Source organism: Heliangelus exortis, chromosome Z (assembly GCF_036169615.1).
Source record: "Heliangelus exortis chromosome Z, bHelExo1.hap1, whole genome shotgun sequence".
Taxonomy (NCBI): Eukaryota; Metazoa; Chordata; class Aves; order Apodiformes; family Trochilidae; genus Heliangelus; species Heliangelus exortis.
This window is the reverse complement of record NC_092454.1, coordinates 53,027,075-53,041,658: the sequence shown is the minus strand read 5'-3', so window position 1 is coordinate 53,041,658 and position 14,584 is coordinate 53,027,075. Positions and strand designations below refer to the sequence as shown.

Below are 14,584 nucleotides of genomic sequence, written 5' to 3'. Positions count from 1 at the left end.
TAGAAATATGATTTATAGATGAGTTGTCAAGATGTGATAAGATTCAGGAGATAAAAAACAATGTGTTTTTTCTCTGTCTCAACGTGGTTTGGTTTTCCATTACAATGTCGAAGTGGCTGAATGTGTCCTCTATTTAGACAAGGGGTGTCAGGTGAGAGCTGGTAAAATATGTCTGGCACAACCAGTTGTCAGTTGCAGGATGAAACACTTTTTTTTCTTAATGCCTTAATGCAGAGTAATTATGCTACATCACAGCATAGTATACTTTTTTTTTTTTTTTTTTTTTAAATCTCCGTTCTTTTAATGTATTGTCTTTAAGCTACAGGGTGAGAAACTTGAAGTCAGGTTTAGCAAATATTGTTCCTTTGGTGTCTGCTTCTGATTTTGTTTAGGGTTTGGGGATGGGAGGCTGCAGTTATACTGTAATGCACTGGCATTTTTTTGATACTCAAGAAGCAGAGGAACCTATTTGCTAGGTCCTGATACTAGTTCTCAGTTGTACATAGTATTTACAATGGGGTGCATGAAGAGCCAGAATGTAATGCTGCAGAAAAAGCAACTTGTTTATTTTGTGAGCATGAGAATTTGAGAGCTTGAGTTTAACATTTGGTAGATCTGCTAGAATCCATTTTTTTAGCATGCATATACGTTGAACTCCTGCTGATAATGATGGCTGCATTATTATGAGCAGTTACTCTTGACTGTTTTTATGTAGTTTGGAAATTGAGGTCAAATTAGCAAAACACAGATAAATAAATATTCAGTTCTATTGCTCCCTGCCTTCCACCCCCGCCACCATGTGCAGCAAATGGTCTGATGTGCATTCTTTCAGAAGCCAGCAAATGCTTCATTTCCTTAAAATACAATCCCATGCACATGATCAGTGTAACTAAACAATAATGGGTTTTGCATCTCTGTAAAAGTTACCCATTTATCCAATAGCATCCATGTATATCTGCTGGATATTAGATTTCTGTGAATGTGGAAGTGTTTATTTACTGAGTTTGTTTTTACCACACGCACTGGAAAAAGTCCTTCCTAGAATCCTAACTGGAAAGTGTCTACCTATTACATCTTCTCATCCGGTGACTTTAGATGGGTTATGTGAAATCTGGGTTAGAAGCCAGTGACAGAGCAGAAATCATTACAGAGTAAATTAGCAAAATCAACAGTGTAAAAGCAAATGCTACATTCCAATCCCAAAATGTGCTGTTAATCAGGAAGCAGGAGCAAAGGCAATAATTTCTGCATATATTTTTGTCTTTTATGATAGCAAAAAATAACCTCATGCTACTTGTAAAACAGCTGTTTTTTTGTCTGCTTAATACATAAGACTAATAACTCAAACACTTTCAGAGATTAAAAGCAGAAATGCCACTTTCCTACAGATGAACATTTATAGCTCACAGAAGAGGCAGCTGCCATGGAGGCCCTCGTCATTTACTAAATCTTCTGCACTTAATGCTGTATGCCACCAAATTGGAGCAGCAGGAACAAGCGCTAGATTAGGCATATTTTTAAAAACTTTCTCATTTTATCAGTGTAGTTAAACTTCTCATGCAAGTAAATCCTCTTTGTTTTTCAGCTTGTCCAGGAGTTCAATACCCAGGTGGCTCTATATCGGGAGCTGGTCATTTCCATTGGGGATGTTTCAGCCACCTGTCCATCTCTGCATGGGGAAATGCACAAAACTCGAACCCAAGGATGTGAGATGGCCTATCAGGCTCATCAAAAACTAGCAGCAATTTCTGGGTAGGAGTCTACTTCTGCTTAATTAAAGCTGTACTCATATGCACATATGCTAAATATTACATTGCAGACACTTTCAGCAAAAGCATTAACTGCTGTTTCTGTGTTAGGCATAGAATTGTATGACCACAAATTCTGCAGAATTGCTCATAGTGCAATTTTGGTTTGAATTCTGGTCCCCTTACTAGGATGGTATCCTACTGATTTCACTGGGTGCTTTTATGTAAGATGAACATCATATCTTCATATCCATATACAATTTAAAATGATCAAGGGAGAAGCTTTGGCTTTCAGGGGTGAAATAGCAATAGCTTTTTGCCCAGTTGTTAACTGGATGTACCTAACTGAGCAGTTAAGAGACAACTAGCTCAGTTCAACTAAAGACTTAAAAATTAGACAAAAAACTAATTAGGTGAAAATTATGTAAGGGAGTGGGAGTACAAATACTACTGTAAAAACTTGTGTTTACATTCCACAGGCTTTTAAATCCCTATTTGTGTTGAAATGAGGACCAAAGCTTTGCCAGCACATAGTGTTTTCATTTATCTTTTGACTCTACATTATATACATTCCTTTCCATGGTCATCACATACTTCAGACAACGCCTCAGTACGAGATGAACCAGGATAGGGCTCTGCATCTTACAGAATGGGAATAATGCAGCTTGCACAAAGTGTCATTGCTTGTGGGTTCTTCACAGTATAATGACAGGGGCTTTTGTGTTAACATATGTTCACATTAAGACACTGCCAGAACTTTCTGCACCTGCCTTATCCACCATAAATGACTGTGTACCAATGGAAAAAAATCACTAATGTAAATGAGAAATCTGTTCTAGGTTTACTGATCACCGATTGATGGATTCATTCTGGTTGAAAACACCTTTCAGGTTATCAATATCACACTAACAAACTAAAGATAGGAAAACGCTAGCTGGTCATTTAGTAGGACTGTAAACATTTTCAGATATGATTTTGTGCAGAGACTCTTAACTTGAAATTGCAACCTCTTGGTCTGTTCCTCAGAGAATATATGCTTTTAAGTTGCCAAGAATCATAGAATCATAGAATTTTCATGGTTGGAAGGGACCTTCAAGATCATCAAGTTCCAACCCCCCCCTGCTGTGGGCAGGGACACCTCTCACTAGACAAGGTTGCTCAGAGCCCTGTCCATCCTGGTCTTAAAAACTTCCAGGGATGTGCCTTCTACCACCTCTCTGGGCAACTTGTTCAAGTATTTTACCACTTATCTCCAGACTGTCAAGGTGCCTCTGGATGGCATCCCTTCCTTCCAGCCTGTCAGCTGCACCACACAGCTTGGGGTCATCAGGGAACTTGCTGAGCGTGCACTCAGTGCCACCCTCCATGTCACCAACAAAGATGTTAAACAGGACTAGGCCCAACACTGATCCTTGAGGGACTCCACTTGTCACTGGGCTCCACTTGGACATGGACCCATTGACAGCCACTCTTTGGGTGCAGCCATCAAGACAGTCCCTAATCCACTGAGTGGTCCATCCATCAAACCCATGTTTTACCAGCTTGGAGACCAGGATGTCGTGTGGGACTATGTCAAAGGCTTTGCTCAGGTCCAGGTAAATGATGTCACATCCTCTTCCCTTGTCTATTGATGTTATGACATTTTTACAGAAGGCCATAAGATTTGTCAGGCATGATTTGCCCTTGGTTAAGCCATGTTGATTATACGCAAGGTCTGTGAGAATTTTAAAACAAACAGCCCAAACAAGACAAAAGATACAAACAAAAGATACAGTTTTTTTTAACCAGCCTACACTACCTCAACACAGTAGCACTGAAAGTACCAAAGCAGACACTTGTGAAATTAATCTTACACACTTTCAGACTCAATAGAAAGGCAAATAGCAACCAAGATAATACACTTGAAGAACATAACCTTAAGAATATTTTTTTCCCCCCCAAGAAAAGCATTGATACATGATCAGTGAGAAGTATGGAGGGTTTTTATGTAATAATTTTAGAGTTAGGAGTCTGTGATATACATAAAGATGTCCTGAAGGTTGTGCAGATGCAGCAAGATTGATATTTAGCTAATCTAAAACTGTTTTAAATAACTGTGATAATAAAGTGTGTTACCAGTGTAACAACTGGTAGGTGTTAGAAACCCCCTGGATATTAATTGTTTGGTTTGAGAGACATTTTGCAAGATAGGCTTTACTTCCCCACCCTCCTGTAGCTGAGGAAAGCCCTGTGAGCCAGCTTCACTTTGCTGTATCTGTGAAGAAAGATGAGCGATGTAGAAAAGAAAGAGAAGGAGAGGAGTAATAAATAGTGTCAGAGCTTCAGCCCCTAATTCATCAGAAAGTGGCGATGAAGTGCATATGGCATAGGATTTTTATTAAACCATACTCTGGAGGGTACTGTTTTGTTTAAACATCATTAGCATCATTAGCAGATGGCACAAAGTCTTGTTTAGTTCACCACTTTGCTTTAAAATGCAGAGTCCTGCAGTCTGCATTGCTTCTGGGTAACACAACCAGTTCCATCTTCCAAAGCCTGTTTAAGAAATTCTGTTGCTTTCCCACCCAGAGAGAATAGCAGTTAGCTAATCATGTTGAAAGACTATAAAATTCCATTACTTAGCAGGATACTGTTAGCTAAGGTCATCAGTAATGTTCGGTTAATTTGTAAGTGATCTGAACTCTTGCAGGGCACTCTGAGTTTCTTTCACAAAATTGGCATCACTGTCTAGGAAAACATTAATTTCATATATTTTGTGCTGATGTGCATTGTAAAATTAGAAGACAGCTTCATTTTATTCATCCTTTTTGAACACATCAGGATCTGAGGGTCTTAAATGCACTCCTGATTGAGGCAGGTAGAAGTGGCACCTACTTCCCTTCCTAACTCACCTGTTCTACAAGACTAGGGAAGGCAACAAAGAGGAAAGGTGCAAAAATGTGAAAGGAAAGAAACACAAACAGATCCGCTAGTACTGAGAAAGGTGGGCCAGGGAAAAACTTAGGAATTGTGGGAAGGGAAAGAGATGCTAAAGTGGAGATAATGCATAGGAACTGAACAGGATAGAAGTAATGATGATGAAAAAAACATTGATGATGGGAACATCAGTTCTGGAGTATTAGGTGGAAATCAGAGTAGGACGGTGGTTCAACATGAACAAGAAGAGAAGACTGTGGTTGTAGCTGTAGAAAAAGTATACACTGATATACCATCAAAAGGAGATTCAGCTAGATAAATGGAGGAAGTGAATGTCACACTTGCATTTTTAAATGTGAAAGAGAAAACATAACAACAAGAACAAAGGACATAATTACAAAGGTAAGGAAGTAGCAAGGAAACATAAAACCTTATTAAGTCTGCACTGGATTAGACCATGTCATCCCATTTAGCTCAAATCTGACAGCTGCTGGTAGCAAGGATTTCATAAAAATAACAAAAACAAACAAACCAGCCTGTGCATAAAATGATGCCTTCCTTTGTATGCTTGCTACTCTCCAGTAATTACTAGTGTAGGGATTTCCTGAGGAAAGGGCTGCATTTGAACAATTTGTTCTTGACAAAGACAAGTTCTCACAGAAGATTTCAGAATTTGTCTGAATATGAAAGACTTTTACTCAGAAAGTGCTGATGATGAATACTGACATCTTTATACAATAGTGTGTTTTAAAATGTTACAAGTCAATTTACACATACAAAAAAATATTTAGAAATGAAACTTCCTATTTGATCTCCAATTTAATATGGCCTCGTAGCTATTACATTCTCTCCTTAACTTATTCTTTTGCATATTTTTCATGTAGAAATGGGTGAAATTTTACCTAAGAGCAGATGAATGTCTGGTTTTACTGACACTATCATGACTTCCAGGCAATAAAGGCTAGAAATAACAATAATTTAAACTGAAATATCCTGGTTCTAGTTGATGATCTTTTAGGAATACAAGTTGAAGTATATTCTTCTAGTGTTGGTTTTCTCAGGACTTCGGCTCAGGTCTTGCTCACCACAGTCATACTAAAAATTCTTCCTGATTTTTAATGACCTGTGCTCTGACAGGAGTGAGTAAGGCTTGCTCATTACATTTCCTGTGCAATTACATTGTGCACCCTTGCAGTATCAGATGTTGTGATCACAACTAGAGAAAGTAAAGGAGCAACAAAATGAGTCAACATGATTTTTTTCCAGAAGAAAAGATAAAAAAAAAAATTTCTAACAATTGGATGTTGGGAAAAATGCAAACCTCTGTTTAGGAAGGTGGTCTGCCTCATGGGATGATGAAGATTTGTGATAATTTAGAAAACATCGTGAGCTTTATAAGTAAAGTACACTGAGTCTGGGATATAAATAGATAACTCAGAACTGTATTTTAAGATACAAGTCTGAACAACCGTGTACACACTTTTGTAAATGCCCCTTTCAAATTCTCAGGCACTTGATATGCTTATATAATGCAAGTACTTCTGTGTTCTTGGCACAATGAAACCAGAACTGGCAGTATCTCTGTGACAGTCTGATATATATGTTGACAGTGGCTGTTCTTTTTTTTTTTTTTTCATTAAATTAAACTGTGTGAGTTGCTCAGGGGTGCATGGCAATGTACTTCTGCATGAACATAGTTTTTAAAGTGGTTGTCTGTTGTTCACACCGGTGTTTCAAAGTCCTGAATCCAAGGAGGAATAAAACTATACACCAGTACAGGCCAACCATCTGGAAAGCAGCTTTGCAGAAAAGGACTTTGAGGGTTCTGAACACCAAGTCAGACATGAGCCAGCACTATGCCCTTGTGGCAAAGAGGACCAATGGTATCCTATGTTACATTAGGATTTGTTGCAGCAGATTGAGTGTAGTTCATCCTTCCCTTCTACTGAGCACTGTTGAGGCCACATCTGGATTACTGTGTCCAGTTCTAGGATTAGTAGAAAAGAGAAGGGGACATACTGAAGTGAGTCTAGTCAATGGTCATGAAGATGATTAAAAACATGCAACATCTGACATGCTAGAAGAGGCTGACAGAACTGGGATTGTTTAGCTTGAAGAAGAGAAGGCTTGGAATGGGATCTTAATGTGTATAAAGAGTAGATGATGAGATAGTGCAAAGAAGACAAAGGCAGACTCTTTTCAGTGGTATCCAGTGACAGGACAGCAGGCATAAATTGAAAGACAGAAAAATTGATTTAAACATTTTTAAAATGACTTTGTTATTGTGAGGTTCGTAGAATATTGGCACACATTCCCCAAGAGGTTGTGGAGTCTTCATCTTTGGAGACAATCAGAACTAAGCTGGACTGCTTTAGCTGAAAATGCCTTGAGCAGTAGTGTTGGACTAGATTACTTCTAGATGTCCTTTCTGGCTCATGACAAAACTCACTGTTAATCTTCTTACTGGGAAAATTTCGAGATAAATTCTCCTCATTTGACATTGACATGCAGCTGTGACTTCCTTAAATGACTTATTAATATAACTTTCACTGAGTTCAAGAAAAGTTAAGAATCCTGACTACATTCCTGTCTTTATTGCAGTGCACAAAAATGTTACCATAGTCTTGCTTTAAGTGTGTAGTTTTAGATAATTGCTGCTTTTGTTTTCCTTTGCCATCTGCAGTAGATTACTGATCTTTTCAATAAGCAATAGAGGGTAATATCTGAGGCCTACTTAATATTAGATCAACTCCTAAGGTTGTGTTAAAACATTTTTTGACAATCCAGTGTTGCCTAATTTTTACTAAATTGTCTGAATATTCCCCAAATTATGACACTTTAAAATTATTACCTGCTTTCTAAAGCTCACAAGCAAGCAAAAAGACTGCTCCAAAATGTTTTACAAATTAAGAGAGAAGGAGACTGAGTGTTTGTAACTTAATTAAAGCTTCATTAGGACAGACATAACAGAAACAATTTTAACTGTTTAACTTAAGATGTTTAATACAGTACTGCTGGCAAGTGTATATGTAACTGAGCTGAAACAAACCTAGCAACACGTAGCTCAGCAGGGCAGAATTTTTATAATCTTGAATCAAAAGAAGGCAGTGCTAGCAGACAGAGCAACAAACTAGAGCTCTACCCAAGTTAGGTGCTAATCAAGCAGCATGTATGGCTATCTCTGTCCTCCCAAGATGCCTTTAGAGTCACTGTTCTATGAGTTCTAGAGTCAGTGTTCTATGTTGAGCTCTAAGACTATGTGTCAGAGCTGTGGGGAATGTTATTAATGTTGATTCCTGGAGTTCTGAATTGCAGGTACTGCCCCTGTATTCTGCCTCAGTTACAGCCAGCAATCTTTCAACAGGCAGGTGAAAGGTTAGAATAAGGTAAGTGCTTCACAGAAGTTGCACTATGATAACCAGAATGTGCCCTGAGGAGAGTATAATTCAAACTAATGTAATGACATGTAAGAAAACAAAGAAAGACACTTTCCCTGCAAGAATCAATATTGTTATACATTTTAGTAACAACAGCACTGTACCCCCAGAATCCAGATGGAGGGTTTTTTTCCCTAAATATTGCAGATGTTTAAAACAGTAAGACCTTAAAAATTCTGTTAAGTACAAATTGCTGAGATTCTCCACTTCTGAAAAGTGTTGGAAATAGAAAGTTTCCCATTTGCACTCACAGGCAGGCACACATTAAGATCATCTCAGGAAGCTGTTGCAATCTGGCAGGCCGCATCCCACAGTTCTTACAATAATTGAATAGTACCTTACTCAGCAAGTTGTCCTAATGGCTTAACTGGGACTGTCCAAAATGATAAAAGTCAGGGAGATATTTTTCTCCCTCCTAAGAAGAGCTTTCAGGATCAGTTCATTACTGAGCATTCTTACCATGCAAAGTCTCATTTTCCTTCATCTTTTACATTTTTCTTCTGTAAGCATTTGCTGTATCTTTCTTAAATGCTTGCAATTTTCTTGTGATTTTGAGCATATCAAATTCTAGGGGCATATTCTGGCTTTGGTCTTTCTGCTTTACTTGGAGTATCTTCATAGTCAAGAAGTGATTCCAGACTTATTATTGTGTATCAGGGTCTGCACCTGTGCAGTGACTCAAATCCCATTTATAACTAAAGGGAGTGGTTTACATGGGAATGTGTTGAGAACTGAGCTCAGACAGGGATATTTTGTGGGTGTAGTCTTTATGGGCAAACTAGTGCCCTATAGTGAAGTAAGTATACAGTAGCTTACTCCTTTCTTGAGGGTAAGACGCACATAATTGTTCTCACTAGCTTCCTTAGCAAAAAAAAATCTCCAACTTTGAATCCATGTGCATCTAAAATGATGGAAAGAGACACTGAAAAGCAAAGATCATTTCCTCTGGAACTGAGATAAGTGGACTCTGTTGTTAAGAATAAGATCTGTGTCTTCAATTTAAGTTGCAAGTTGAAAATGTAAGAATTTAAGTCAGATATCCCAAGTTCCATTGGGCAAATAATGGAGGAGAAAACAAGGTTACTTACTAAAGGTAGAGCTCTCAAAATAGCTAACCTCCACAGACTCACTTTTCCTTTGTACCTTTGCCTTTGGAACTGTGCTGCAATATACAGTTGGGACTTCAAGATACATACCTTTAAGATATATACCTTTATAGCTCTGTCTTTTCATTACTGGAAGACAGATTTAGTAAAGGGCAAAGATACCCAAAACTGAATTTAGTATTTACTTCTGTGTGTCCAAAAGAGCAATTCTGAAAAGCTGGAAGTTCTATATCTGCAGTGACACAGTGTTACCTAGTTTTGACGAAGAGCTTAGCACCTTGCTTAACTGTAAATTTAATCAGCTGACAGAAGTAAGGCATTTTTGCTTGTCCAAGCTCATATGATCCCATATGTGCTTTCAGAGCATCCTCAGAGCCTAACAGACACTGATAATTTTGGACTCCTCACAAAACACAGCGGCACCCACCACTTTTTTTTATCATCAGGGGATGGTTTGGATTGGAAGGGACCTTAAAGATCATCTAGTTCCAAATGCCCTGCATGGGAAGGGACACCTTCCACTAGATCAGTTTTCTTGAAATCCCATCCAGTCTGGCCTTGAATACTTACAGGGATGGGATATCCACAGCTTCCTTGGGCAGCCTGTGACAGTGTCTCACCACCCTCACATTAAAACCAAAGTTGAAGGTGAGTCAACCTAATTTCTAGACTTTCACTTGCACCTAGAATTTCTATAATTTCTAGAGTGTTTCACTTGTACTGACTTTCCGGAAAAATGCACTGACTGTAGTCAGGGAAAGGTGGAAGATAAAAGTAGGATGGACATCATCTTTGTCAGTCACTTAGTTGCCCCTTTCTTCCATGTTGAACTCAACTAGCACAGTCAGAGTACCTCCTGGTGCAGCAGTGCTACTGCTGAGGCACTCAAGGACAGCATCATCTGTGTAAGGCACACAGGTGTGCCTGCCTCTTCAATTGAGAGCTCTCTACGGAAGGGCAGCTGCTTCCTAGCCCAGCAGCTGGGGACTCTGCCCCATGTTCTAGGACACAAAGAGCCATATTCTCCCTGGCAGGCATAAAGCAACATAGCTTTTCCGCTGTGATGTGACCTGAAGCCATGAGGTAACTGTGGGGAAGGAGTGGGCACATTGCCATCATCTAACCCTGTGAGCAGAGGATTGTGTGCAAGGGTGAAAAAATGGTGTAGAGATCTACACTGTACTCAGGTTTCAAGCAGTGTTGGTGCAGGTAAACACTGGAGACTCTTAAGGAACTTCCCTGGTAGCAAAGAGAATTTGTTACCTAACCCTTGCTCTTGCTAATATTATTGTGTGTTTTAAGCAGATAAAACATACAAAGGTGCTGGGGAGCAGAGATTCAGCACTTGCATAACCACTAAAGTCAGCATTATGAATCTTCTAAGGTAGGAGCATGCTGCAGGTTTAGGGAGGTTTTGCTTCCATTTGGGGATACCTTCTGAACTGAGCACTCCATTCTGGGTCCCAAACACCAGTTTGGGAAGAGGATACTAAGATGTAAGGTGTTGCTGTGTTTTAAGTCTTCTCTAGCATATTCTGCTCTGCACTACAGCTAGATTCTGGGGTGGGATGAGGGGGTTGTCTCTAAATCTAAGGAATAAAGTAGTATTCCAGACATAGGTAAAGCCTATTTATCTGGTGCAATGGTTGAAATAAACATTCTGTTTCACACTCCTGCTTTGAGTTGTGCAAATCCTTTACATCTGACATTGAAGTGAATGAAAACATATGTAGCCAGAGAGATTTAGTGAATGAATTACACTGACAGAGTCCTTTTAGAAATGCTGCAGAAATTTCTGACCTTGTTCAGAGAATTCAGTGTTTCTGCAAGTATTCTCTAACTTTATGCCTCTCTCTTGCCTCATTTTATCCTTCTTTTAGAATACCTGCTGATATCGCTGTTGGAGATAAAAAGCTTTTCAGACTTCCTGTATCAAAGCAATTTTTTCAGGGAGTAATCAGCCAGAGGATCCAGCTGTTGGGCACATCTGTAAAACCAGGAACTGTGGGGGCATTGAAAAGCTTATAAAAGTTTAGTGTTGTTTTTCTTGACGGTTGTTAACTTAGCTTCACTTCAGATTTTCTCATACCCCTCTTGTCACCCCTTTTCTTTAGAGTTTCTGGTTTTTTGCCTTTTTTAGTTCTTAACCTATCTGCAAACAGAAATGAAGTGGAAACTAAATTTGCTGCTGTCATATTAACTATTTAGAAACTCTTCAAGGCAGAGGACTTACAGCAAGCCCACTGGGAGTCCACTTACTTTTAGATCTGTGGTACATGATTAAAATAATAATGAATGTTTTGAATTTTATTTTTTTTACTGTTTTAGGAAAAAATCATGAAAATTTTTCATTTGACCTCTGCCTGGTGTTTTAGATGAATCATTTATTAACAGGTGTACTGGTATTTATTATCTCTGAAAAATACTGTGTATATTATTTAATGCTTTTAAATCCTATTTCAGTCTTTCAAGGGAAGGTATAATATTCAAATACTCATTATTGCTACTGTGTTTTATGAATAAAAATATTACATTTTTATCGTATTTTCCTAAATTCTTGCTTTAAAAAAATGTTCTAAATGTAAATTTGATGGAATTTTAGGCCCTAGCACGTAGCTGTATGTGGTAACTCCTTTGTGTATATTAGCATGTAACAAGTGAAATCAGTTGGTAGGGCCCTCTTGAGCAAGAACCTGAATGATACTAAGTTATAGCTTTAAGTGGTGCTTTGAAAATTAATTTAGAACTAAATTGTAAAAGATACATGAAGACATATAAGTGCAGCTAGTTATGAATCTATTTTGTCATGCTAATGACCCTATGCCAGCAAAAATTTGGGCTCCCATAGAAGCCTACATGGTTTCAAAATTATTCTTAGGCCAATACAAATTTTTTTTTATTTCAGTAGTACTGAGAGAAGATTTCTTTCTTGGCAAAATTTTGCAAAAAGCCACATTTATTAAAAAAAAAAAAAGTATACTGAAGCTTCATGCCTAGCTTCGCAGATGTGATTCAAAGCTGGGATTAGACTGATCTGTAACAAAGAAAAGTGCCTGGGTCTCCCATTTAGACCCACTGCTTTGAGATGCATGTCACCAGTGTATTTCAATAATTTCCTTCTCTTGATTTCTACTGAAACACAGCTGAGGCCAAATCTGAGAATTTTGTTCTTCCTTCCTGATCATTTTCTTAAATACCATTTGCTTAAGACATTCCACATGGCTGCAATTTTAAATTTGTGTTAGACATTCTGCTTACCTTGGTTCTGTAGTTTTGGTTATACAGTTTTCAGAAAACTGCTGATTCTCACAGTATTTCTTATAAATCCAGACTACTTTAGCAATATGTTCATATATCTTAAGAAAAATGAGAACATCAGATCATAAAGTGGGACATTAGAAAAAGCCTTCAACTTGGGCTCTTTGAATTCCACATATACTAAGGGTTTTTTTCTGATTTCTTAACTCTTTTTTTTTAAGTTCTGGTTTGAAATTTTCCTGTTAACAAAAAAAATTTTTACTAATTTCAGTAATTTTCAATATTCTGAAATGCTTTACACTAATTAGAAAAAACAAGTTTGATTTTGTGCCCCTCAATTAAATCAGCTAGTGTAGTTGCTGTGTTAACTAGACAGAACCATGCAATTAGCTGCATGCCCTTCTCGTGACCCATGTCCTCTCTTCTCCCCTTCAGCTGCTGGACTTCTTGCACAGTAATCAAAGAGAAGAATTAATATTTATCCTTAACTTTGGTGCATGGATGTTTGCTCTAGTAAGATGTCATGTACCAAACAATTAATGGTCTCATCAGCATCATGAGTAACTTGCAAGATCAGTCTTCAACCAAGGGACATCTCAAACCTGTCAGGCTGACACAGGGAAAATTCCAACCAAATTCAAATTTCACAGAATCACAGAAAGTTAGGGGTTGGAAAGAACCTTGACAGATTGTCTATTCCAACCTCCCTGCCAGAGCAGGTCACCTACAGCAGGTCACACAGGAATGTGTTCAGGTGGGTTTTGAATGTCTCCAGAGAAGGAGGCTCCACAACCTCCTCTGGGCAGCCTGTTTCACCTCACACCCTCATGGTGAAAAAGGTTTTCCTTATATTTATGTGTAACCTCCTATGCTCCAGCTAGTAAATTTACTATAAGGTGTGTAAAATATGTTCTATTTTTTCTAGTTGCTTTATCATTCTGGTTTTCTAACAGTTAAATAGTTACAACCATTATTTTGGTATTAGGTTCTTATCTGAACAAAGCATTAGAGTAAGCATAGAGTAAGCATCAGGAATCCTAGCACTATCAGTTAAATGATGTGTAAATTAATGTTTTAAAGTGAAACATTTACTGAAGTGCTAGCCATTATTGAATATTATTTCCTTTGTACTGGATACATTTGAAGATTTCTACACAATTTCTAACTACAAAAGAAATAATACACTCATTTGTATATGAGCAATTATTCATTGTAGTTCTTCCTTTTCTCTCTTATGGTCCAATTTTTGCTTTGCTATTCTTATCTTTTGTATGAATACTTTCTGCATGAACGTTTCCTGTCAGCATAACAACTTGGCATAAGAATTCAAATACTGTCATAGGATATTAAATTACATGCTCAAAGTTGAAGAAACTGCTTTCCCATTGGAGAGGAAAACATGTTTGCCTTTACTGGATGAGCAAAGAAAAGATGACACCTCATATCTCTGTCTGTCACAGCAAGGCAGATCACTGGAAATGTATTTTTTGTAACCTCCTCAGCATGGCAAATGGTGAAGCAGCAAATTATTTCTAAGTACCTTGTTGATACAGCAGCCTCCAATTACTTCCATAAGTTCTGGAGCTGTTATTGTGGTGAAGAACATGTATACATATCCACCCACGAGCATAACAGATTGGTACTTTGGGATTTTATGAGAACTGCAACTATGTGAGGCTGTGCACTGATGAAGCCTTCACTCCATGCAGGCTGAAGAGCACCAGCCCCAAAGTCATGGTCATTCTACATTCTGGGCGTTCAGTTTAGCTGCAGACTTAGACAAAGTAGTGTGTGTTCAGCCTTGCTATTCCTTAGACATCATTCAAAACATGTAAATCTGTAGTATATGTCTGTGCTGCTGCTAATACAAGATACTGAATGCCCAAGGAAGATTTTGTGGAGACATCCTTGCTTCCCAGAAAGAATTAGGCATTTCAAAGAGGTAAAAAACATAACACCAGTTCACAAAGTCAAGCAGAGACTACAGCAGGATTCAAAAATCCAAAGTTAAAAAAAATCCAAAGTTCCTTATGCTAAAATAAACTTCCTGAACACATTTTATCAACAGATGGTTTTAAACATTTCTATTTCCATATATGAATTCAAACATTACATGAAG

At 38.1% G+C, this 14,584-nt stretch overlaps 1 protein-coding gene across 1 annotated transcript in view; it reads left to right on the top strand.

The window, feature by feature from the left end:
• Window positions 1-14,584, top strand: part of RGS7BP (regulator of G protein signaling 7 binding protein) — a 40,013-nt gene that overhangs the window by 1,327 nt on the left and 24,102 nt on the right. The window contains exon 2 of the mRNA XM_071730667.1: window positions 1,586-1,752. Within this exon, the coding sequence (XP_071586768.1) occupies window positions 1,586-1,752 (167 nt within the window). The remainder of the gene's footprint in view (window positions 1-1,585; window positions 1,753-14,584) is intronic.